This window comes from Stenella coeruleoalba, assembly GCF_951394435.1.
Source record: "Stenella coeruleoalba genome assembly, chromosome: 1".
Lineage (NCBI taxonomy): Eukaryota > Metazoa > Chordata > Mammalia > Artiodactyla > Delphinidae > Stenella > Stenella coeruleoalba.
The window spans coordinates 36782194-36808498 of NC_137169.1; the positions used below are offsets into that span (position 1 = coordinate 36782194).

The 26305-nt window shown below is 38.2% G+C and overlaps 1 protein-coding gene across 1 annotated transcript in view; it reads right to left on the reverse strand.

Moving 5' to 3' along the window:
• Positions 1–26305, reverse strand: part of ZSWIM5 (zinc finger SWIM-type containing 5) — a 260178-nt gene that overhangs the window by 3915 nt on the left and 229958 nt on the right. Inside the window, exon 12 of the mRNA XM_079903847.1 lies at positions 337–500. Within this exon, the coding sequence (XP_079759973.1) occupies positions 337–500 (164 nt within the window). The remainder of the gene's footprint in view (positions 1–336; positions 501–26305) is intronic.

Below are 26305 nucleotides of genomic sequence, written 5' to 3' on the forward strand. Positions count from 1 at the left end.
CCCCTGCTACCAATCAGATAGAACACTCCTCTGATGACCTGTAATGAATAAAGCCCTTATTACCACACCTTGCTTGACTTGGAGGAATGGGGGTGGGGTACGGAGAAGATGGGGACCCTGTGGAGCCTAAGGCTACACTGCTTAACTGGCCGTAACTTCAAAACAGAGGCCAATGTTCAGTCCTTACCTTGTGTCTAGCCTAGAAGCTGTGTCCTGGGGACAGAGAAAGAACCAGTCCTGGCCCATGCCCACTCCAGTCCCCGTGGGATCTTATCTTCTACCAGTTGTCACTAGGCCAGAAGTCTAAAGTGGGGATGGCCCGCTTGTCCTCCATACCTGTAACCCCAGCTCCAGGGCCACGTTGAGCAGGGTGCTGTCTGTACTACTGTCCGTGGGTGTTGCAATCTTGAATGCATCTTGGGCCAGTTTGAAGATGAGGGAGGAAGAATGGATGTGCTTCTGTATTGCTTCCAGGATTGTGCGGAGCCTCAGAGTGTCTCCTACAGGTGCCGAGAGAAGGGGCAGGGACAAGGTCTTCTTTAAAGCTTCCCTGAACAGGGAAGAACAGGGAACAACAGGTACTGGTTGAACTGACGGCTATTAATGCACTGAGTGCTTCTGAAGGCCACCATCTCTTCTGGGTGGTCAAGCTCTGTCTCCACTGAACCCACTGGAGGCTCCTTCCTTCCCCAGGCACCCACATGAATTCACCTCTCTCCACCTTTTCATCTGCCTCTACCCCTCACCCTCTTTTCCCTCAGGATCTTTAGGTCCCAGAAGTCATTTTCTAGAACATCTGAATTTTGAGAGCTACTTATACAGGAGAAGGAAGCCATATTATTGCCAAAAAAGTATGCCAGTGCCATAGTTTGTTCCTCAGTACAGCTCCCTGGAGCAAAAAGGAGCTGGGCCACCACTTCCTATCCAGTAGGCAAGTATGAGTGCACAGAGTTAAGGAATACATTGCAGGAATGCCATGTGTACCATATGACGTGAAGGTCACTGTATAATGGCAGTAGGGTATATGAAAGATTGGTGTATCTTCTGAGGGGGTAAAATGTGAAGTAAAGATAGAACAAAAAGTAGGTCTTATGTTTTACCAAGAGGTGCAGTGGTAAGAGTATACAGACTTTGGAGTAAAATACATTGGGAAGTGAACCTAGTTCAGCCGTTTACCAGATCGGTTACTTCATGGAAGTAATGGAAAAAATAACCTTTTAAGGTTGTTGGGGGAATTATAAAAAATTTGTGTATAGTCAATATTCTATGATTCTACTTTTTTTTTTTTTTTTGCGGTACGCTGGCCTCTCACTGTTGTGGCCTCTCCCGTTGCAGAGCACAGGCTCTGGACGCGCAGGCTCAGCGGCCATGGTTCACGGGCCCAGCCGCTCCACGGCATGTGGGATCTTCCCGGACCAGGGCATGAACCCACGTCCCCTGCATCGGCAGGTGGACTCTCAACCACTGCGCCACCAGGGAAGCCCTATGATTCTACTTTTATATAAAAGAGATAAGTAGCAGTCTGTTTGTGTACAGCATGTGTGTGCACACATATATGAACAGGAAATACCTGGGAATATTTATTATAAAACCGTCTTAGTAGTAGTAGTTATCTTTGGGTGTCAGGATTGAGAGATTACCTTTTTTTCTTCTATCATCTTTAAAAACAATTAAAACATTTAATAGACTTTGTTTTTTTTTTGGCCGCACCACGCGGCTCGTGGGATCTTAGTTCCCTAACCAGGGACTGAACCCGGGCCCTTGTCAGTGAGAGCACGGAGGCCTAACCACTGGACCACCAGGGAATTCCCCACAAGTTTGGTCTCTATATCTGTGAGTCTGTTTCTTTTCTGTTATATTCACTAGTTTGTTGTATTTTTTTAGATTTCACATAAAAGTGCTATCATACAATATTTGTCTTTCTCTGTCTGACTTAATTTACTTAGTAGAACACCCTCCAAGTCATCCATGTTGTTGCAAATAGCAAAATTTTGTTCTTTTTTATGGCTGAGCAGTATTCCATTGTATATCTATCTATACCATCTCTTCCTTTTTTTTTTAACATCTTTATTGGAGTATAATTGCTTTACACTGTGTTAGTTTCAGCTGTATAACAAAGTGAATCAGCTATACATATACATATATCCCCATATCCCCTCCCTCTTGGGTCTCCTTCCCACCCTCCCTATCCCACCCCTCTAGGTGGTGTACCACCTCTTCTTTATCCATTCACCTGTTGATGGACACTTAGGTTGCTTCCATTTCTTGGCTATTGTAAATGACGCTGCTATGAACACTGGGGTACATGTATCTTTTTGAATTAGTGTTTTAATATTTTTTGGATATATACCCAGGAGTGGAATTGCTGGGTCATGTCGTATTTCTATTTTTAGTTTTCTGAGAACTCTCCATATCATATTCCACAGTGGCTGCACCAATTTACATTTCCACCAACAGTGTATGAGGGTTCCCTTTTTTCCACATCCTCGCCAACCTTTGTTATTTGTGTTCTTTTTGAGGACAGCCATTCTGACAGCTGTGAGGTGATTATCTCATTGTGGTTTTAATTTGCATTTCTCTGATGATTAATGATATTGAGCATCTTTTTAGTGCCTGTTGAGCATTCCAAATAGACATTTGGAAAAATGTCTGTTCAGGTCTTCTGCCCATCTTTTAATCAGGTTATTTTGTTTTTTTGATGTTAGGTTATACGAGCTGTTTATATATTTTGGATTTAACCCCTTCTTGGTCATATTATTTGCAAATATTTTCTCCCATTCAGTAGGTAGTCTTTTCATTTTGTTGATGGTTTCTTTTGCTGTGCAAAAAGCGTTGTTTAATTAGGTCCCATTTGTTTATTTTTGCTTTTATTTCCTTTGCTTTAGGATACAGATCCAAAAAACATTGCTACGATTTATGTCAGAGTGTTTTCTTCAAGGAGTTTTATGGTTTCTGGTCTTACATTTAGGTCTTTGATTCATTTTGAGTTTATTTTTGTATATAGGGTTAGAGAATGTTCTAATTTCATTCTTTTACATGTAGCTCTCCAGTTTTCCCAGCACCATTTATTGAAGGGTAGCTCATTTCTTTTTATTGGTAAATGATATCCCATTGTATGGATCTATCTCAGTTTGTTTATCCATTCACCTACTGCAGGGCATCTTGGTTGCTTCCAGTTCTTGGCAATTACAAATAAAGGTGCTATAAACATTTGTGTGCTGGTTTTTGTGTGGACATAAGTTTCCAACTCATTTGGGTAAATACTTAGGAACATGACTGCTGAATCATATAGTTAGACTATGTGCAGCTTTGTAAAAAAACTGCCAAACTGTGTTCCAAAGTGGCTGGACCTTTTGCATTCACACCAGGAATGAATGAGTCCCTGCTGCTCCACATCCTCACTAGTGTTTGGTGTTGTCAGTGTTTTGGATTTTAGCCATTCTAATAGGTATGTAGTGGTTTCTAGCTTTTGTTTTAATTTGCATTCCCCAAATGACATATCATGCTGAATATCTTTTTATATGCTTGTTTGCCATCTATATATCTTGTTTGGTAAGGCATCAGTTCAGGTCTTTAGTGCATTTTAAAATTCAGTTGTTTGTTTTCCTTATTGTTGAGTTTTAAGAGTTATTTGTGTATTTGGGATACAAGTCCTTTATCAGATATTGTTTTGCAGATATTTTCTCCCAGTCTGTGGCTTGTCTTTTCAGTGTTTTTCACATAAGTTTTAAACTTTAATGACGTCCTACTTATCAGTGTTTTCTTTCATGGATTGTAATTTTGGTGTTGTATCTAAAAAGTTATTGCTGGGAATTCCCTGGCGGTCCAGTGGTTAGGACTCCACGCTTCCAATGCGGGGGGCCCAGGTTCGATCCCTGGTCCTGGAACTAAGATCCCACAAGCTGCACGGTGTGGCCAAAAAAAAAGTTATTGCCAAACCCAAGGTCACCTAGATTTTCTCCTGTGTTATCTTCTAGAAGTTTTATAATTTTGTGTTTTACCTTTATGTCTGATACATTTTGAATTAATTTTTGTGAAAGGTGTAAGGTCAGTGTCTATATTCATTTTTTTAGATGTGGATGTACAGTTCTTCCAGTACCATTTGTTGAAAAGACTGTCCTTTTCTCCTCTGTCAAAGATCAGTTGACTATATTTGTGTGGGTCTATTTCTGAGCTCTATATTCTGTTCCACTGAACTATTTGTCTATTCTTTTGCCAATACCACACTATTTGATTACTGTAGCTTTATATTGTCTTGAAGTCAGATGGTGTTAGTTCTCCAACTTTGTTCTTCAATATTGTATTGGCTATTCTAGGTCTTTTGCTTTCCCATATAAAGAGAGTTTATCGATATCCACAAAATAAAATGCTAGGATTTTGGTTGAGACTGTACTACTGAATTTATAGATCAAGTTAGGAAGCACTGACATAATAACAGTATCGAGTCTTCCTATTTATGGACATGGAATATCTATTCATTTAGATCTTCTTTGATTTCTTTCCTCAAAGTTTTATCGTTTTCCTCATATAGATCTTGTACATATTCTGTTAGATTTTTCTTAGTACTTTTTTGAGGGGTCCTAATGTAAATGGTATTGTGGTTTTTAACTTAAAATTCCAACTGTTCATTGCTGGTATATAGGAAAGCAATTGACTTTTGTATATTACCCTTGTATCCTGCAACCTTACCATAATCAGTCATTAGTTCCAGTTTGTTCTTGATTCTTTGGGATTTAACATAGACAATCAAGTCATCTGCAAACAAAGACAGTTTTATTTCTTCCTTTCCAACCTATATACCTTTTCTTTCCTTTCTTGTCTTATTTCATTAGCTAGGACTTCCCGTATAATGTTGAATGGGAGTGGTGAGAGGTGATATTCTTGTCCTATTTCTGATCTTCAGGGGAAGGCATCTATGTTCTCTCCATTAAGTATGATGGTAGCTGGAGGTTCTTTCTAGATGTTCTTTATAAAGTTGAATAAGTTCTCTTCTATTCCTAATTTGCTGAGAGGTTTTGTTTTGTTTTGTTTTAAATTATGAATAGGTGTTGGCCTTTGTTAATGTTTTTTTCCTGTGTCTATTAGTATAATCATATGATCTTTCTTCTTTAGCCTGTGGATGTAATGGATTACATTAATTGATTTTCAAGTGCTGAATCAGCCTTGCATTCCTGGAATAAATCCCACTTGGTCATGGTGTATAATTCTTTTCACACTTTGTTGGATTCAGTTTGCTAATATTTTGTTGAGGATTTTTTGCATTTATGTCCATGAGTGATATTGGTATGTAGTTCTCCTTTTTTGTACTGTCTTTATCTGGTTTTGGTATGAGGTAATGCTGGCCTCGTAGGATGAGTTAGGAAGTGTTCTCTCTGCTTCTATTTTCTGGAAGAGACTGCAGAGAGTTGGTATCATTTTTTTCAAGTATTTGATAGAACTCACCAGTGAAATCATCTGGGCCAAGTGCTTTCTGTTTGGAAGATTACTGATTCAATTTCTTTAACAGATGTAGGCCTAGATTGATTGATTTATTATTTATTTCTCCATGTGTGAGTTTTGGTAGATTGTGTTTTTCAAGGAATTGGTCCGTTTTATCATCCAAGATATCAAATTTTAGAGAATACTGTTTTTCATAATATTCCTTCATTATCCTTTTAACATCCATGGATCAATAATGATGGCCCCTCTTTTCATTTAAGATATTAGTAATTTATGTCATCTTTTTTTATTTGTTTGTTTTTGTTTTTTGGCTAGCCTGGCTAGAGGTTTATCAGTTTTATTGATCTTTAGAAAGAACTAGCTTTCGCTTTCTTTGATTTTCTCATGTTTTCCTATTTTCAGTTTCATTGACTTCTGCTCTAATTTTTTTATTATCTTTTTTTTTTTTCTGCCAGCTTTGCTCTTCTTTCTCTAGTTTTCTAAGGTGGAAGCTTATTTTATTTTATTCCCCCTCACCTTTATTGAGACATAATTGACATATAATATTGTTTTAGTTTAAGGTGTATAATGTGACTTGATATATTTATTGCAAATGATTACCACAATAAGGTTAGTTAACATATTCATCACCTTACAGTTACCTTTTTCTTTTTCTTCATTGAGGCAAGAACATTTAAGATCTACTCTTTTAGCAAATTTCAAGTATACAATACATTTAACTATAGTCACCATGTTAACTATAGTTACCATATTAGATCCCCGGAACTTATTCATATAACTGGATGTCTGTATCCTTTGACCAACATCACCCCATTTCTCCCACCCCCTACCCCCTGTCAACCACCAATCTACTCTCTGTTTCTATAGTTCAGCTTTTTTTAGATTCTCACATATGTGAGATCATACATTTGTCTTTCTCTGACTTATTTCACTTAGCATAATGCCCTCAAAGTTGCAAATGACTGGATTTCCTTTTTATGTTTGAATAATATTCCATTGTGTGTGTATGTACATGTCTGTATATATACTACATTTTCTTTATCCATTCAACTGTCAACAGACACTTACATTGTTTCCAAATCTTGGCTATTGTGAATAATGCTGCAATGCAATTAACATGGGAGTGCAGATATCTCTTTGAGATAGTGATTTCATTTCCTTTGGATATATGCCCAGATGTGGGATTGCTGGACCATACATGGTATTTCTATTTTTTAATTTTTTGAGAAACCTCTATACTGTTTTCCAGAGTGGCTATACCAATTTACATTCCCACCAACAGTGCACTCCACATCTCTTATCTTTTTGATAATAGCCATTCTAACAGGTGTGAGGTAATAGATTATTGGTTGCAAATATTCCTTTTCTAACATTTGTATTTAATGCTATAAAATTTCCCTCCAAGCACTGCTTTCACTGCATCCTACATTTCTGATTAGTTGCATTTTAACTTTCATTTAGTTCAAAATATTTAAAAATTTCTCAAGACATCATCTTGATCCATGTGTTACTTAGAAGTGTGTTGTTTAAACTCCATATTTTGGGGGAGTTTTTTCAGTTATCCTTCTGTTCCTAATTTCTAGTTTAATTCCACTGTGACCTGAGAGTATACTTTGTATGATTTCTATTCTTCTAAATTTATTGAGGTGTGTTTTATGGTCCAGAATGTGGTCTATCTTGGTGAACATTCCATGTGAGCTTGAAAAGAATGTGTATTCTATTGTTGTTTGAGGAAGTATTTTACCAATGTTAATTAGATCCAGTTAATTGATGGTGCTGTTCAGTTCAAGTATACCTTACTGATTTTCTGCCTGCCTGATCTACCAATTACTGATAGAGGTATTGTGAATTCTCAGTGGATTTGTCCATTTCTCCTTGCAGTTCTATCAGTTTTTTTTTTTTTTCCGGTACGCGGGCGTCTCACTGCCGCGGCCTCTCCCGTCGCGGAGCACAGGCTCCGGATGTGCAGGCTCAGCGGCCATGGCTCACAGGCCCAGCCGCTCCACGGCATGTGGGATCTTCCCGGACCGGGGCACGAACCCGTATCCCCCGCATCGACAGGCGGACTCCCAGCCACTGCGCCACCAGGGAAGCCCTCTATCAGTTTTTTGCCTCACATATTTTGATGCTTTGTTGTTAGATGCATATACATTAAGGATTATTATGATTTCTTGGAGAACTGACCCCTTTATCACTATGTAATGCCCCTCTTTTTAAAAATTAATTAATTAATCAATTAATTTTTGGCTGCGTTGGGTCTTCGTTGCTGTGCATGGGCTTTCTCTAGTTGCAGCGAGTGTGGGCAACTCTTCGTTGCGGTGCGCGGGCTTCTCATTGCGGTGGCTTCTCTTGTTGTGGAGCATGGACTCTAGGCACGCGGGCTTCAGTAGTTGTGGCTCGCGGGCTCTAGAGTTCAGGCTCAGTAGTTGTGGCAAACAGGCTTAGCTGCTCCACGGCATGTGGGATCTTCCCGGACCAGGGCTCGAACCCGTGTCCCCTGCATTGGCAGGTGGATTCTTAACCACTGTGCCACCAGGGAAACCCTGTAGTGCCCCTCTTTATCCCTAATAATTTCCCATGTACTGAAGTCTGCTTTGTTTGATTAACATAGGCATTCCAGCTTTCTCTTGATTTGTGTTAACATTGTATACCTTTCTCCATACTTTACTTAGTTGTTGTTGAAGGGATCTGACTGTGGTTAATAAATAGTTTTTAAGATGAAAATAACAAACTGCCTCAACTAGTATGCATGCTTTCCTGAGAGAATACCTTTTCCAGACTCTTCCTGCTTTCAGTGCAGTTGGTTTGATAGTGAGTCTCCAAGGTATGGAAAGTGGGGGCCAGAGTGCTGACAACACCTCATATATGTGGTTTATTTGTTTAAGCCCTGGCCTCTGTTTTTAGTTCAATATATATGGAAAGGTAAAGCATACAAACTCAGTCACAGAAGAGTTAAATATCTGCCTAAAGGTACAGGATATAAATGAAGCCCAGTGCTGTTCAGTGTTTGTACTTAGGGTGTATTTGCTTGTTTTAACACTGCCTATCTATTAACTGTGGTTAAAATATATATATATATATATATATATATATATATATATATAAAATAAAACTTGCTATTTTAACTATTTTAAAGTATACAACTGAGTGGTGTTAATCATATTCACCATTGTGAAATATCATTCATTGTATAAATACCAGCACCATCTATTTCCAAAATATTTTTATCATCTTAAACAGAAACTCTGTACTCATTAAGCAGTAACTCTGTACTCATTAAGCAGTAACTCACCATTATTTCTCCCTTTAGCCCCTGGTAACTTCTACTCTCTATCTTTATTAATTTGTCTATCCTAGACCTATATGTGGAATCATACAATAATTATTTGTTTTGTGTCTGAATTATTTCACTTAGTATAATGTCTTCAAGGTTACCCCATGTTGTAGCATGTTATCAGAACATTTCTTTTTAATGACTTAATAATAATATTCCATTGTATGTATATGCCATATTTTGTTTATCCATTCATATGCTGATGGACACTTGGGTTGTTTCCAACTTTTGGCTATTGTGAATAATGCTGCAATGAACACTGGCATATAAAGTACCTGTTTTGAGTCCTTGTTTTGAATTCTTTTGGGCATATACCTAGGAGTGGAATTATTGGATATGTTAATTGTATTTAAAAATTTCAGGAATCATCACACTATTTTCTGCAGCAGCTGAATCACTTTACATTCCCACCAGCAATGTAAAAGGATTTCAATTTCTCCACATCCTCACCATAGGACTCCACGCTTCACTGCAGGGGGACCTGGGTTCAGTCCTTCGGGAACTAAGATCCCACAGGCCGCACTGCGTGGCCAAAAAAACGCCATCCTAGTGGGTGTGAAGTGGTATCTCATTGTGGTCTTGATTTGCATTTCCCTAATGACTAATGATGTTGAGGTTTTTTTTCATGTGCTTATAAGCCATTTGTGTATCTTCTCTGGAGAACTGTCTCTTCAAGTCTTTTGCCCACTTTAAAATTCAGTTGTTTATCGTTTTGTTGTTGAGTTGTAGTTCTTTACATATTCTGTATGTTAAGCCCTTATCGGATATACAATTTATAAATATTTTCTTCCATCCTTTAAGTTGTCTTTTCACTTTCTTGATAATGTCCTTTGATGAACAAAAGTTTTTTTTTTTTTTAAAGTGTTTTCAGCCATTCTCTAATGTGGTTTAATTAATTAATTAATTAATTTTTGCTGTGTTGGGTCTTTGTTTCTGTGCGAGGGCTTTCTCCAGCTGTGGCAAGCAGGGGCCACTCTTCATCGCGGTGCGCGGGCCTCTCACTATCCTGGCCTCTCTTGTTGCGGAGCACAGGCTCCAGACGCGCAGGCTCAGTAGTTGGGGCTCACGGGCCTAGCTGCTCTGCGGCATGTGGGATCCTCCCAGACCAGGGCTCGAACCCGTGTCCCCTGCATTAGCAGGCAGATTCTCAACCACTGCGGCACCAGGGAAGCCCCTTGAACAAAAGTTTTTAACTTTGATGAGGTCCAATTTATTCTTTTCTTTTGCTGCTCATGCTTTTGGTATCATAATCTAAGACTCTATTGCCATATCCAAGGTCATGAAGATTTACTCCTATGTTTTCTCTTATGAAATTTATGACTTTAGCTCTTATATTTAGGTCATCGATTCCTTCCCTTTACTTTCACTCTATCTGTGTCTTTATATTTAAACTGGGTTTCTTGTAGACAACATATAGTTGGGTCTTTTTTTTTCTTTTCTTTTTTTTTTAAATCCACTGTCAGTCTGTCTGTTTTTTTTTTCCCGCCCGGCCGAACCATGTGGCTTGCAGGATCTTAGTTCCCCAACCAGGGATCAAACCTGGGCCCCCTGCAGTGGAAGCATGGAGTCCTAACCACCAGACCACCAGGGAATTAACTTTTTCTTTTCCAGTCTTTTTTTTTTTTTAATCTCAAAATTTCCTTTTATTTTTTTCCCCATAAACAAGAAGGCAAAAAATTCTACTGTAAATTCTTGGGGGAGGAAGCAATCATTCTCTTTTGGGATACAAAATTTATTAAAATTATGCTGACATGGAAAATCAAGTAATTGCTAGCAAGTGGCAATGGTGATAAATACTTCATAAGCATTCCTACAGAGAGCCATGTAAATGCAGTAGGTCAACCATCGTTTCTATTATAGACTGGTGTTTGTGGATTAGTCACTAGGTATATGTCATTAAAATATGCTGAGAGGGATTATTACCACAAAGAAACTTACAATAAATCAAGAAAATTGAAATAATTTTTACTATGTAAGTTCTCCAATCTGTCTTTTAATTGGTGTATTTAGACCATTTAAAAGACATTTAAAATGATTACTGATATATTTGGATTAATATCTACCATATTTGTAACTGTTTTTTATTCACTGCATTTGTTTTTCTTTTTTTTTTTTAAAAAAAAACTTTCCTCTTTTCTGCCTTCTCTTTTAAACTGAGCATTTTACATAATTCAATTTTCTCTTCTCATGATTCTATTTCTTCAAAAAATTACTTTAGTGTTTGCCCTAGAGTGGCAGTGTACATTTACAACTAATCTAAGTCCATTTTCAAATAACTATACCACTTCATAAGGTACCTTATAATAGTATTCCCAATTCTTCGCTCTGTCTATAACATCATTGCTTTCATTTATCTTTAAGCTATAGTAACCCAATACATTGCTATTATTATTTTGAACAAGCAGTTATCTATTAGTTCAATTAAGAATTTTTTTAAAAACCCAAAGGATTATTTTACCTTTATTTATTCCTTCTCTAACACTCTTCCTTTCTTCACAAAGATTTGAGTTTCAGCTCTATCATTTTTCTTCCCTATGAAGGATTTCTTGCAATTTATTGTCTACAGCCTTTGTCTGAGACAGTCTTTATTTCTCCTTTACTTTTGAAGGCTAATTTGTCTGGATACTGCATTCTAGGTTGGTGGTTTTTTCTTGCAACATTTTAAATATTTCACTTCACTCCCTCTTGCTTGCATGGTTTATAAAGTGAGGTTGATATAATTCTTATCCTTGTTTCTCTATAGGTAAAGTTGTCTTGTTCTCTGTCTTCTTTCAAGATTTTCTCCTGGTTTTTGATCTTCTGCAGTTTGAATAGGACATGGCTAGGAGAAAACTTTTTGGTATTCATCCTACTTGGTGTTCTCTGATCTTCCTGGATCTGTGTTCTGGTTTCTGTCACTAATTTTGGAAAATTCTCAGCTATTATTACTTCAAATATTTCCTTTCCTCTTTTCTTTCTTCTCCTTCGGGTATCACAGAATATACTGCATATGTTATTGGGTTGGTCAAAAAGTTCATTCAGGTTTTTCCATAACATCTTATTTGGCCAACCCAAAATATCTCTTTTGTAAATTGTCTTACAGTTCTCAGATATTCTGTTCTGGCTTCCCCCACCCCCATTCTTTTTTAATTTTTGCATTTCAATTTGAGATGTTTCTTTTTACATTTATAATTTAAAATTTTGGAAATATTCACATGGTTCAATGTTGAAAAGATACAAAAGGTAAATAATGAAAAATTCTTTCTCCCCCTTACCTCTGACCCACATTCATCCAATTCTAACTCGGTATACAACCAATAGTTTTTGTTTTACCTTCCAGGATATTCTATGCATAACAAGGAAATACTTTGTTTCCTCTCCTTTAAAAAAAATCCACAAATGGTAGCATAGTATATACAGATTTACATGTCATTTTCCCCTACATATCAGTATATCTTAGAGATTATTCCACATCAGTACATAAAGAGATTCTTGTTCTTTTAAATGGCTGCAAAGTATCCCATTTATGTACGTATAGGTCCACAGCTGCTTATTCAAAACCTCTGGGTGTGGAATGCATTTAGAATTCATTATTTTTAAAGTTATATACAGATAATTTGTGCATATATTATATATAATACAGGACGTCTGAGGCAGCATCCCATAATTAAACACATTACTATTTGTGCAGTGAAAGTATGAATATTCTATACACTAGGTAGGATATACACTAGGTAGGATAAATAGCAAAATTTGTATTGTAGTTTTTTGATACAGTAACAAACTGATGAATGAAATAGTGTGATACAGACCATAAATACTTGGTACTCTTTTATTTCTAAGGAAAACATTCAATAAAACCTCAAACCAAGCTAAGTATCTGTACATATGCATACAGTAAATACTTCTTCCATCTGGTTTCTTGAGGATCTTGGACAAAAGGCTTCATCTGCACTGCTATTATTGTCACCAAAGATTAGAGTTGGATATTTAATGATGGGCCAGGATAGAGATTAATGATGAAGCAGCTACAATAGATGGCCTTAAAAAAGGTGTACTTCTAGGATAATGTGTCTCATTAACATAGATTTCTATATAAGCAGTCTCTTCCAATTAAGTAAGCAGCAATAATCCCTTTTTCACTGATAAATGCATGTTATTCAAGGCCAATTAACTGCTCATACATTTCCCCCATACTGTCTATGGAGATTATTTTTCATCTGTGTTACATATCATCATCGTCATCATTACTAGCCTCATGCTTATTTGGGTTAACACTATTTTAGCAATTTTTCTATCTTGCAATGAATGTACAACAGGTATATAACTTATAATATTCAGTATTTTTTTGATGTCAGCTTGTTCTAACTCAGTGCTTCTACAACCTTAGTTGGCATAAAAGTCATCTGAAGAATTTTTTAAAGCATAAGATTCTTGGGCTATACCCACAGAGATTTTGATTCAGTAGGTCTAGAGTTAGTTGGGTCTGGGAATTTGCATTTCTAACAAGCTTCCAAGTCATGTTTGTTTTTGTTTTTGGCTGCATTGGGTCTTTGTTGCTGCACACGGGCTTTCTCTAGTTGCAGCGACCGGGGGCTACTCTTTGTTGCTGTGCGCAGGCTTCTCATTGCAGTGGCTTCTCTTGTTGCGGAGTGTGGGTTCTAGGCACATGGGTTTCAGTAGTTGCAGCACGCGGGCTCAGGAGTTGTGGCATGTGGGCGCTAGAACGCACGGGCTTCAGTAGTTGCAGCGCATGGGCTTAGTTGCTCTGAGGCGTGTGGTTATCTCCCTGGACCAGGGATTGAACCCGTGTCCCCTGCACTGGCAGATGGATTCCTAACCATTGTGCCACAAGGGAAGCCCCTCCAAGTCATGTTTTATTTATTTATTTATTTAGGCTGTGTTTGGTCTTCGTTGCTGTGCACAGGCTTTCTCTAGTTGTGGCGAATGGGGGCTACTCTTCGTTGCAGTGCGCGGGCTTCTCATTGTAGGGGCTTCTCTTGTTGCAGAGCACAGGCTCTAGGTGCATGGGCTTCAGTAGCTGTGGCACACGGGCTCAGCAGTTGTGGCTCGCGGGCTCTAGAGCGCAGGCTCAGTACTTGTGGCACACAGGCTTCATTGCTCCGCGGCATGTGGGATCTTCCCGGACCACGGCTCGAACCCGTGTCCCCTGCATTGGCAGGCGGATTCTTAACCACTGCGCCACCAGGGAAGTCCCGCAAGTCATGTTTATGCTGCTTGTCCGCTGACCACACTTTGAATAGCAAGGTTGGTGACTTTAGACTTTTAGCCTATTAACTTTTAGTGTTAAGTAATGACACTATATATCTTCTCATTAGTGACACAAAACCCTTCAATATCTTCATATACAACTTCACTTTAAAAGCCAAAGTCTCTGCAAAATATTTATCAAGTATCAGCAACTGTGTAAATGGCATAATTAAGGTATACCTGAACAAGCTTCTAAAATAACTCTCTTAGAAAGACTTGGGAGTTACCTGCTGCAAGTATCTAGTATGAAAACAAATAAATATTTATATTTGCTCTTCCCTGGGAGTAAAATTTCTTGGTCACAAGAAGTTCATGAGGCATGTGTGTGGAACATGGTCCAGGAATGAGTACAGTTTTCTTCCATTCCAGCTTGTGTGCAATAAGCTCATGCCATTGGTACAGATTATTAAGCCAGGTAGAAATTATCTCTTTGATTACCCATGCTTTTTTGTTTATATACTAATAAATAAATCGTGAACAATTTTTTTTTTTTTGGCTCTGTCGCACAGCTTGTGTGATCTTAGTTCCCTGACCAGGGATCGAACCTGGGCCCATGGCAATGAAAGCACGGAGTCCTAACCACTGGACTGCCAGGGAATTCCCTGAATGACTTTGAACCATTGTGGATGTTGGCTTTTTCTAGCTTTACCTGTCTGCTGCATTGGCACATCCCAGAACTTTCAACCTGTCCTTAGAGTCCTTAAAACCTCTTGTTTGCTCATCAATCATTGTTAATTATTTTTTTTTTAAGAAAACAGAACAGAACAAAGCTGTTTCATCCACCGTATATACATATTTGAGACTAAGGTTTTCATTAAAAATTACCTTAACAAACTGTCAATATAATTTTCATCTTCTTCATGAAAAGAAGCTATTTTATCATAGTTGTCCAGATATTTTATACCATGATACTTCTGAAATTTCTGCAGCCAATATCCTTTTCTTTTAGAAAAAAAAAAATTATTTACGTATTTTGCTGCACTGGGTCTTAGTTGCGGCATGAGGGATCTTTGCTGCAGCATGCGGGATCTTCAGTTGCTGCATGTGGGATCTAGTTCCCTGACCAGGGATCGAACCTGGCCCCCCTGCATTGGGAATGCGGAGTCTTAGCCACTGGACAGCCAGTGAAGTCCCATGCAGCCAATCTTCTGATATTCTATACTCACCATAAAGGTTCAGTCTTCCATGGCATAATCTAGCTTGTTTCATGAACAACAAACCAGTCAGTGGCATATTCACATTGCTTCATTGTTGAATCCATTCAATCATGGTCGTGTCAATATCTTCATTTTTTGCCGTCTGAAAAATTTCTATTCTTCATTAGTTCTGGTTATTGTTGTCCCTGTAAAACTTCAACTCTTTGTCCTTCTATTATTTCAAGTCATATGTGGTGTTAATTCCCATACCTTATTCTTTAGTAAGATGTCTCATAGACATACCTGATCAAACTTTGCACTAACTCTATTTTCTGTGCTATTGTTAATGACAGATGCTTCCTTTGCTTCTTATTCTTACCCACAGGAGTATCTTCAATTTTCTGGGCACTTTTTACAGGGCAATTAAACTCAAACTGACAAAATAACAACCATCTAAAGGAAAAAGGCAAACAATATTAGTGAACAGCAGAGACGTCTGTGACTGGTAACAGTGCTGAGAAGCAACTAATGCCTCATATCAGCTGAGGCCAGGTTTTGCTGTCAACTTAGAAAAAAGTTTGGATTTTCAAAGTTTTTCAGGTTTGGGAATTCCACGTTAAGAGCTTTTGGAGCTAAAGTAATATATTTAATCAGTCTCCTATTGATGGCTATTTAGAATGTTTCAAGTATTTTGCAGTTGCAAACAATGTTGGAGTGAATAACTTTGTACAAATACCATTTCACATTTGTATAAATATATTTGTAAGATAAAATCCTGGAAGTGAAATTGCTGGGTCAAAGGACATGTACATTGTAATTTTGATAGATATGCCAAACTGCCCTCCACAAAGGATTATCAATCTATACTCCCACTCTACACCTTTGCAAACACAATGTTTTATCAAAATGTTTTCTTTGATTTTGAAATAATTTAAAACTCAAAGAGAAGTTTCAAGAATACTACAAGCATCATAATTTTCTTGCCCCCGAACCATTTGAAAGTAACTGATTTGATACACAATCACTCCTTGGACTCTGCAGTCTATTTCTGGCAAACAAGGACACTCTTCTACATACCTGCCACATAACTATCAAAATCAGGAAATGTATATTGACATATTACTACCACCAAAGGAGACATGACAAACTTAATGCAACACGTGATCTTGTATAAACACATATAAAGATTTTATACAAGATCGTGTGTTATGTTTAGTTTGTCATGTCTCTTCAGTCTTTGACAATTTGGAAAAATTCCTGAGTCTTCCCTTGACATTCATAACCTTGACACCTTTGCAGATTGGACTGGTTATTTTGTAGAATGTCCTTCAATATGGGTATGCCTAATGTTTCCTCATGATTAGATGAAGGTTTGTATTTTCGGTGTAATATAAAAGAAGTGACACTGAATTCTTATTCCTTCCTGTTAGGTAATATATGATTGTGACTTGACCCGTTACTGATGACATATCCATTGCCCCAAAGTTTCCTTGGGACCCTTGGTAATGCCTTCCTCCCTTCCATCCTAACCTGTCCCAGCTCCCATTCTCAGGAAACTGCTGATCATCTTTCTGTCACCATAGTGTGCATTTATAGAATTTTACACAAATGGAATAATACAATAGGCACTGTTTTTCCTTTGGTCTGGCTTCTTTCACTCAGCATAATCATTTTGAGATTCATCCATGTTGTAGTATGTATTACTAGTTCGTTCCTTTTCATTACTGAGTAGTATTCTACTGTATGGTTATATCACAGTTTTTATCCATTCACCTGCTGATGGATATTTAGATTGTTTCCAGTTTTTGGTTAAAAATAAAGCTACTATGAACGTTCATGTTGAAGTCTTTGTATGGATATATGCTTTCATTTCTTTTGGGTAATACCTATGAGTGGAATGGAAGGATCATATGCATAGGTGTCTATTTAACTTTTTAAGAAACTGCCAAATGGTTTACCAAAGTGGTTGTACAACTTACGTTTCTACCTGCAATGTACAAGAGCTCCAGTTGCTCTTCATCCTTGCCAGTCTTTCCTACAGTCTTCACTACAGCTGCTTTTTGTTTTTTAAATTTTAGCCTTTCTCTTATTGTGGTTTTAATTTGCATTTCCCTAAGGACTAATGATATTGAGCATGTGCATGTGCTTACTTCCCAGCAGAATATCTTCTTTGGTGGAGTGTCTGTTCAGATATTTTTCCATTTAAAAAAATGGGTTGTTGAGGACTTCCGGGAAGATGGCGGAAGAGTAAGACGCGGAGATCACCTTCCTTCTCACAGATACACCAGAAATACATCTACACGTGGAACAACTCCTACAGAACACCTACTGAATGCTGACAGATGACCTCAGACCTCCCAAAAGGCAAGAAACCCCCCCACGTACCTGGGTAGGGCAAAAAAAAAAGAATAAACAGAGACAAAAGGATAGGGACGGGTCCTGCACCAGCGGGAGGGAGCTGTGAAGGAGGAAAAGTGTCCACACACTAGGAAGCCCCTTCGTGGGCGGAGACTGCGGGTGGCGGAGTGGGGGGAGCTTCGAAGCCGCGGAGGAGAGCACAGCAACAGGGGTGCGGAGGGCAAAGCGGAGAGATTCCCGCACAGAGGATCGGTGCCGACCGGCACTCACCAGCCTGAGAGGCTTGTCTGCTCACCCGCCGGGGCGGGCGGGGCTGGGAGCTGAGGCTCGGGCTTCAGTCGGAGCGCGCGCTGGGAGAGGACTGGGGTTGGCGGCGTGAACACAGCCTGCAGGGCGTTAGTGCACCGCAGCTAGCCGGGAGGGAGTCCGGGGAAAAGTCTGGACCTGCGAAGAGGCAAGAGACTTTTTCTTCCCTCTTTATTTCCTGGTGCGCAAGGAGAGGGGATTAAGAATGCTGCTTAGAGGAGCTCCAGAGACGGGCGCGAGCCGCGGCTAAAAGTGCGGACCCCAGAGACAGACATGAGACGCTAAGGCCGCTGCTGCCGCCACCAAGAAGCCTGTGTGCGAACACAGGTCACTATCCACACCCCCCTTCTGGGGAGCCTGTGCAGCCCGCCACTGCCAGGGTCCCGGGATCCAGGGACAACTCCCCCGGGAGAACGCACGGCGCGCCTCAGGCTGGCGCAACGTCACTCCGGCCTCTGCCGCCACAGGCTCGCCCTACACTCCGTGACCCTCCCTACCACCACCGCCCCCCCCCCACCCCCCCGCCTGAGTGAGCCAGAGCCTTCGAATCAGCGGCTCCTTTAACCCCGTCCTGTCTGAGCAAAGAACAGATGCCCTCCGGGGACCTACACGCAAGGCGGGGCCAAATCCAAAGCTGAGCCCCTAGGAGCTGTGAGAACAAAGAAGAGAAAGGGAAATCTCTCCCAGCAGCCTCAGAAGCAGTGGATTAAACATCCACAATCAACTTGATGTACCCTGCATCTGTGGAATACCTGAATAGACAATGAATCATCCCAAATTAAGGAGGTGGACTTTGAGAGCAAGATTTATGATTTTTTCCTCTTTTCCTCTTTTTCTGAGTGTGTATGTGTATGCTTCTGTGTGAGGTTTTGTCTGTATAGCTTTGCTTCCACCATTTGTTCTGTGTTCTATCCATCCATTTTTTTGTTTTTTTTCCTCTTATTTTTTTATTTTAATAACTTCATATATTTTATCTTACTTTATTTTATTTTACTTTGTCTTCTTTCTTTTTTTCCTTCCCCCCTCCCTCCTTTCTTTCTTTCTACTTCTATTAATTCTTTCTACTTTTTCTCCCTTTTCTTCTGAGCCGTGTGGATGAAAGGCTCTTGGTGCTGCAGCCAGGAGTTAGTGCTGTGCCTCTGAGGTGGGAGAGCCAATTTCAGAACACTGGTCCACAAGAGGCCTCCCAGCTGCACATAATATCAAACGACAAAAATCTCCCAGAGATCTCCATCTCAACGCCAGCACCCAGCTTCACTCAACGACCAGCAAGCTACAGTGCTGGACATCCTATGCCAAACAACTAGCAAGACAGGAACACAACCCCACCCATTAGCAGAGAGGCTGCCCAAAATCATAATAAGTCAACAGACACCCCCAAACACACCACCAGACGTGGACCTGCCCACCAGAAAGACAAGATCCAGACTCATCCACCAGAACACAGGCACTAGTACCCTCCACCAGGAAGCCTACACAACCCACTTAACCAACCTTAGTCACTGGGGACAGACACTAAAAACAACAGGAACTACGAACCTTCAGCCTGCAAAAAGGAGACCCCAAACACAGTAAGATAAGCAAAATGAAAAGACAGAAAAACACACAGCAGATGAAGAAGCAAGATAAAAACCCACCAGACCTAACAAATGAAGAGGAAATAGGCAGTCGACCTGAAAAAGAATTCAGAATAATGATAGTAAAGATGATCCAAAATCTTGGAAATAGAATAGACAAAATGCAAGAAACATTTAACAAGGACCTAGAAGAACTAAAGATGAAACAAACAATGATGAACAACACAATAAATGAAATGAAAAATACTCTAGATGGGATCAATAGCAGAATAACTGAGTCAGAAGAATGGATAAGTGACCTGGAAGATAAAATAGTGGAAATAACTACTGCAGAGCAGAATAAAGAAAAAAGAATGAAAAGAACTGAGGACAGTCTCAGAGACCTCTGGGACAACATTAAACGCACCAACATTCGAATTATAGGGTTTCCAGAAGAAGAAGAGAAAAAGAAAGGGACTGAGAAAATCTTTGAAGAGATTATAGTTGAAAACTTCCCTAATATGGGAAAGGAAATAGTTAATCAAGTCCAGGAAGCACAGAGAGTCCCATACAGGATAAATCCAAGGAGAAATACGCCAAGACACATATTAATCAAACTGTCAAAAATTAAATACAAAGAAAATATATTAAAAGCAGCAAGGGAAAAACAACAAATAACACACAAGGGAATCCCCATAAAGTTAACAGTTAATCTTTCAGCACAAACTCTGCAAGCCAGAAGGGAGTGGCAGGGCATATTGAAAGTGATGAAGGAGAAAAACCTGCAACCAAGATTACTCTACCCAGCAAGGATCTCATTCAGATTTGATGGAGAAATTAAAACCTTTACAGACAAGCAAAAGCTGAGAGAGTTCAGCACCACCAAACCAGCTCTACAACAATTGCTAAAGAAACTTCTCTAGGCAAGAAACACAAGAGAAGGAAAAGACCTACAATAACGAACCCAAAACAATTAAGAAAATGGGAATGGGAACATACATATTGATAATTACCTTAAATGTAAATGGACTAACTGCTCCAACCAAAAGACATAGACTGGCTGAATGGATACAAAAACAAGACACATATATTTGCTGTCTACAAGAGACCCACTTCAGACCTAGAGACACATACAGACTGAAAGTAAGGGGATGGAAAAAGGTATTTCATGCAAATGGAAACCAAAAGAAAGCTGGAGTAGCAATTCTCATATCAGACAAAACAGACTTTAAAATAAAGACTATTAGAAGAGACAAAGAAGGACACTACATAATGATCAAAGGATCGATCCAAGAAGAAGATATAACAATTGTAAATATTTATGCACCCAACATAGGAGCACCTCAATACATAAGGCAAACACTAACAGCCATAAAAGGGGAAATCGACAGTAGCACATTCATAGTAGGGGAGTTTAACACCCCACTTTCACCAATGGACAGATCATCCAAAATGAAAATAAATAAGGAAACACAAGCTTTAAATGATACATTAAACAAGATGGACTTAATTGATATTTATAGGACATTCCATCCAAAAACAACAGAATACACATTTTTCTCAAGTGCTCATGGAACATTCTCCAGGATAGATCATATCTTGGGTCACAAATCAAGCCTTGGTAAATTTAAGAAAATTGAAATTGTATCAAGTATCTTTTCTGACCACAATGCTATGAGACTAGATATCAATTACAGGAAAAGATCTGTAAAAAATACAAACACATGGAGGCTAAACAATACACTACTTAATAACGAAGTGATCACTGAAGAAATCAAAGAGGAAATCAAAAAATACCTAGAAACAAATGACAACGGAGACACGACGGCTCTAAATCTATGGGATGCAGCAAAAGCAGTTCTAAGAGGAACGTTTATAGCAATACAATCCTACCTTAAGAAACAAGAAACATCTCGAATAAACAACCTAACCTTGCACCTAAAGCAATCAGAGAAAGAACAAAAAAAACCCCAAAGTTAGCAGAAGGAAAGAAATCATAAAGATCAGATCAGAAATAAATGAAAAAGAAATGAAGGAAACTATAGCAAAGATCAATAAAACTAAAAGCTGGTTCTTTGAAAGGATAAACAAAATTGATAAACCATTAGCCAGACTCATCAAGAAAAAAAGGGAGAAGACTGAAATCAATAGAATTAGAAATGAAAAAGGAGAAGTAACAACTGCAGAAATACAAAAGATCATGAGAGATTACTACAAGCAACTCTATGCCAATAAAATGGACAACCTGGAAGAAATGGACAAATTCTTAGAAAGGCACAACCTGCCAAGACTGAATCAGGAAGAAATAGAAAGTATGAACAGACCAATCACAAGCACTGAAATTGAAACTGTGATTAAAAATCTTCCAACAAACAAAAGCCCAGGACCAGATGGCTTCACAGGCAAATTCTATCAAACATTTAGAGAAGAGCTATCACCTATCCTTCTCAAACTCTTCCAAAATATAGCAGAGGGAGGAACACTCCCCAACTCCTTCTACGAGGCCAGCATCACCCTGATACCAAAACCAGACAAGGATGTCACAAAGAAAGAAAACTACAGGCCAATATCACTGATGAACATCGATGCAAAAATCCTCAACAAAATACTAGCAAACAGAATCCAACAACACATTAAACGGATCATACACCATGATCAAGTGGGGTTTATTCCAGGAATGCAAGGATTCTTCAATATACACAAATCAATCAACGTGATACACCATATTAACCAATTGAAGGAGAAAAACCATATGATCATCTCAACAGATGCAGAGAAAGCTTTTGACAAAATTCAACACCCATTTATGATAAAAACCCTGCAGAAAGTAGGCATAGAGGGAACTTTCCTCAACATAATAAAGGCCATATATGACAAACCCACAGCCAACATCGTCCTCAATGGTGAAAAACTGAAAGCATTTCCACTAAGATCAGGAACAAGACGAGGTTGCCCACTCTCACCAGTCTTATTCAACATAGTTTTGGAAGTTTTAGCCACAGCAATCAGAGAAGAAAAGGAAATAAAAGGAATCCAAATCGGAAAAGAAGTAAAGCTGTCACTATTTGCAGATGACATGATACTATACATAGAGAATCCTAAAGATGCTACCAGAAAACTACTAGAGCTAATCAATGAATTTGGTAAAGTAGCAGGATACAAAATTAATGCACAGAAATCTCTGGCATTCCTATACACTAAGGATGAAGAATCTGAAAGTGAAATCAAGAAAACACTCCCAGTTACCCTTGCAACAAAAAGAATAAAATATCTAGGAATAAACCTACCTAAGGAGACAAAAGACCTGTATGCAGAAAATTATAAGACACTGATGAAAGAAATTAAAGATGATACAAAGAGATGGAGAGATATACCATGTTCTTGGATTGGAGGAATCAACATTGTGAAAATGACTCTACTACCCAAAGCAATCTACAGATTCAATGCAATCCCTATCAAACTACCACTGGCATTTTTCACAGAACTAGAACAAAAAATTTCACAATTTGTATGGAAACACAAAAGACCCCGAAAAGCCAAAGCAATCTTGAGAACGAAAAACGGAGCTGGAGGAATCAGGCTTCCTGACCTCAGACTATACTACAAAGCTACAGTAATCAAGACAGTATGGTTCTGGCACAAAAATAGAAATATAGATCAATGGAACAGGATAGAAAGCCCAGAGATAAACCCACGCACATATGGACACCTTATCTTTGATAAAGGAGGCAGGAATGTACAGTGGAGAAAGGACAGCCTCTTCAATAAGTGGTGCTGGGAAAACTGGACAGCTACATGTAAAAGTATGAGATTAGATCACTCCCTAACACCATACACAAAAATAAGCTCAAAATGGATTAAAGACCTAAATGTAAGGCCAGAAACTATCAAACTCATAGAGGAAAACATAGGCAGGACACTCTATGGCATAAATCACAGCAAGGTCCTTTTTGACCCACCTCCTAGAGAAATGGAAATAAAAACAAAAATAAACAAATGGGACCTAATGAAACTTCAAAGCTTTTGCGCAGCAAAGGAAACCATAAACAAGACCAAAAGACAACCCTCAGAATGGGAGAAAATATTTGCAAATGAAGCAACTGACAAAGGATTAATCTCCAAAATTTATAAGCAGCTCATGCAGCTTAATAACAGAAAAACAAACAATCCAATCCAAAAATGGGCAGAAGACCTAAATAGACATTTCTCCAAAGAAGATATGCAGACTGCCAACAAACACATGAAAGAATGCTCAACATCACTCATCATTAGAGAAATGCAAATCAAAACTACAATGAGATATCATCTCACACCAGTCAGAATGGCCATCATCAAAAAATCTAGAAACAATAAATGCTGGAGAGGGTGTGGAGAAAAGGGAACCCTCTTACACTGTTGGTGGGAATGTAAATTGACACAGCCACTGTGGAGAACAGTATGGAGGTTCCTTAAAAACCTACAAATAGAACTACCAGATGACCCAGCAATCCCACTACTGGGCATATACCCTGAGAAAACCATAATTCAAAAAGTGTCGTGTACCAAAATGTTCATTGCAGCTCTATTTACAATAGCCCGGAGATGGAAACAACCTAAGTGTCCATCATCGGATGAATGAATAAAGAAGATGTGGCACATATATACAATGGAATATTACTCAGCCATAAAAAGAAACGAAATTGAGCTATTTGTAATGAGGTGGATAGACCTAGAGTCTGTCATACTGAGTGAAGTAAGTCAGAAAGAGAGAGACAAATACCGTATGCTAACACATATATATGGAATTTAAGAAAAAAAAATGTCATGAAGAACCTAGGGGTGAAACAGGAATAAAGACAGAGACTTACTAGAGAATGGACTTAAGGATATGGGGAGGGGGAAGGGTAAACTGTGACAAAGCGAGAGAGAGGCATGGACATATATACACTACCAAACGTAAGGTAGATAGCTAGTGGGAAGCAGCCGCATAGCACAGGGAGATCAGCTCGGTGCTTTGTGACCGCCTGGAGGGGTGGGATAGGGAGGGTGGGAGGGAGGGAGACGCAAGCGGGAAGAGATATGGGAACATATGTATATATATAACTGATTCATTTTGTTGTGAAGCTGAAACTAACATACCATTGTAAAGCAATTATACTCCTATAAAGATGTTAAAATGAAAAAAAAAATAAAAATGGGTTGTTCATTTTCTTATTATTGTGTTTTGAGAGTTCTTTACATATTCTGGATGCAAGTCCTTTATGAAATATGTGATTTGCAAATATTTCTCCCCCTCTGTGGCTTATCTTTTCATTCTCAATAGTAACTTTCACAGAGCAGAAGTTCTTAATTTGGTAAGTCGAATTTATCAATTTTTTTCTCTTATGGATTGTGCTTTTAGTGTTGTATTTAAGAAATCTTTGCCTAACTAAAAATGAAAATGATTTTGTCCTGTGTTTTCTTCTAAAAGTTTTATAGTTTTAGCTTTTACATTTAGGTCCTTGATCCATCATGAGCTAATTTTTGTGTATGTTTTACCACTTGTTGAAAGACCTTCATTTTCTTCAACTAAATTGGTTTTGCCCCTTTACTGAAATAGATTGGCCACATATATGTGGATCTGTATTGGGACTCTATTTTCTTTCAGTGATCTATTTGTGTATCTTTACACCAATAACCCTTTGCTGATTACTACAGCTTTATAATAAGTCTTGAAATCAGGTGGTGTTAGTCGTCCCACTCTATTTTTCTTTCACAAAGTTGTTTCTGGCTACTCTAGGTCCTTTGAATTTCCGTACGAATTTCAGAATCAGATTATCGATTTCTACTCCAAAAAGCCTATTAGGATTTTGATTTGGATAACACTGAATCTACATATCAAATTGTAGAGAATCAACATCTTAATAATACTGTCTTCCAATCCATGAGTGCAGTATGTCCCATTTATTTAGGTTTTCTTTAATTTCTCTCAGCAATATTTTACGATCTTCATTGTATGATTTTCTTGTACATATTTTGCTAGGTTTATTCTCAAGTATTTCATGTTTTCTTGATGTTATAATGATAATTTAAAAAATTTCAGTTTCTGATTGTTTGTTGCTGGTATATTGAAATACCATTGATTTTTGTATATTGATCTTGTACCCTGAAACATTGCTAAATCTATTATTAGTTCTAATAGCTTTTTGTAGACTCCATAGGATTTTCTACATAGACAATCAATGTCATCAGAGAATAAAGACAGTTTTACTTCTTCCTTTCTAATCTGGATAGCTTTTACTTCTTTTTAGTGTTTTATTGTACTGGCTAAAATCATCGGTATAATATTGAAATAGAAGAGGTGAAAGTAAACATCTTTGCCTTATTCTTGATGTTAGGAAGAAAACATTCAGTCTTTTACCATTAAGTATAAGGGTAGCTGTATTATAGATGCCCTTTATCATGTTGAAGAAGTTCCCTTCTATTCCTAGTTTGTTGAGGGTTTTAACTGTTTTTATTAGGAATAAATGTTGGATTTTATCAGGTTCTTTTTCCATATTACTGAGATGATCATATGGGTATTCTTTTTTACTCTATTAGTATGGTGAAATACAGTGATTGATTTTTGAATGTTAAACCAGCCTTGCATTCTTGGGGGTAAACCCTACTTATTACAATATATTATCCTTTTTTATACATTATTGGATTCAATCTGTTACAATTTTTATTAAGATTTTTTGCACCTATGCTCATGAGAGATATTATTCTGAGTTTTCTTTTTTATAATAGTTTTTTGTCTGATTTTGGTGTGAGGATAATGCTGATTTTATAGACTGAGCTGGGAAATACTTCCTCCTCTTCAATTTTCTGCAAGAGTTTATACAGAATTGTTATGTTTTCCTTAAATGTTTGGTAGAATTTACCATTTAGTCCTGGATTTTCTTTCTTTTCTTTCAAAGGTTTTTAAC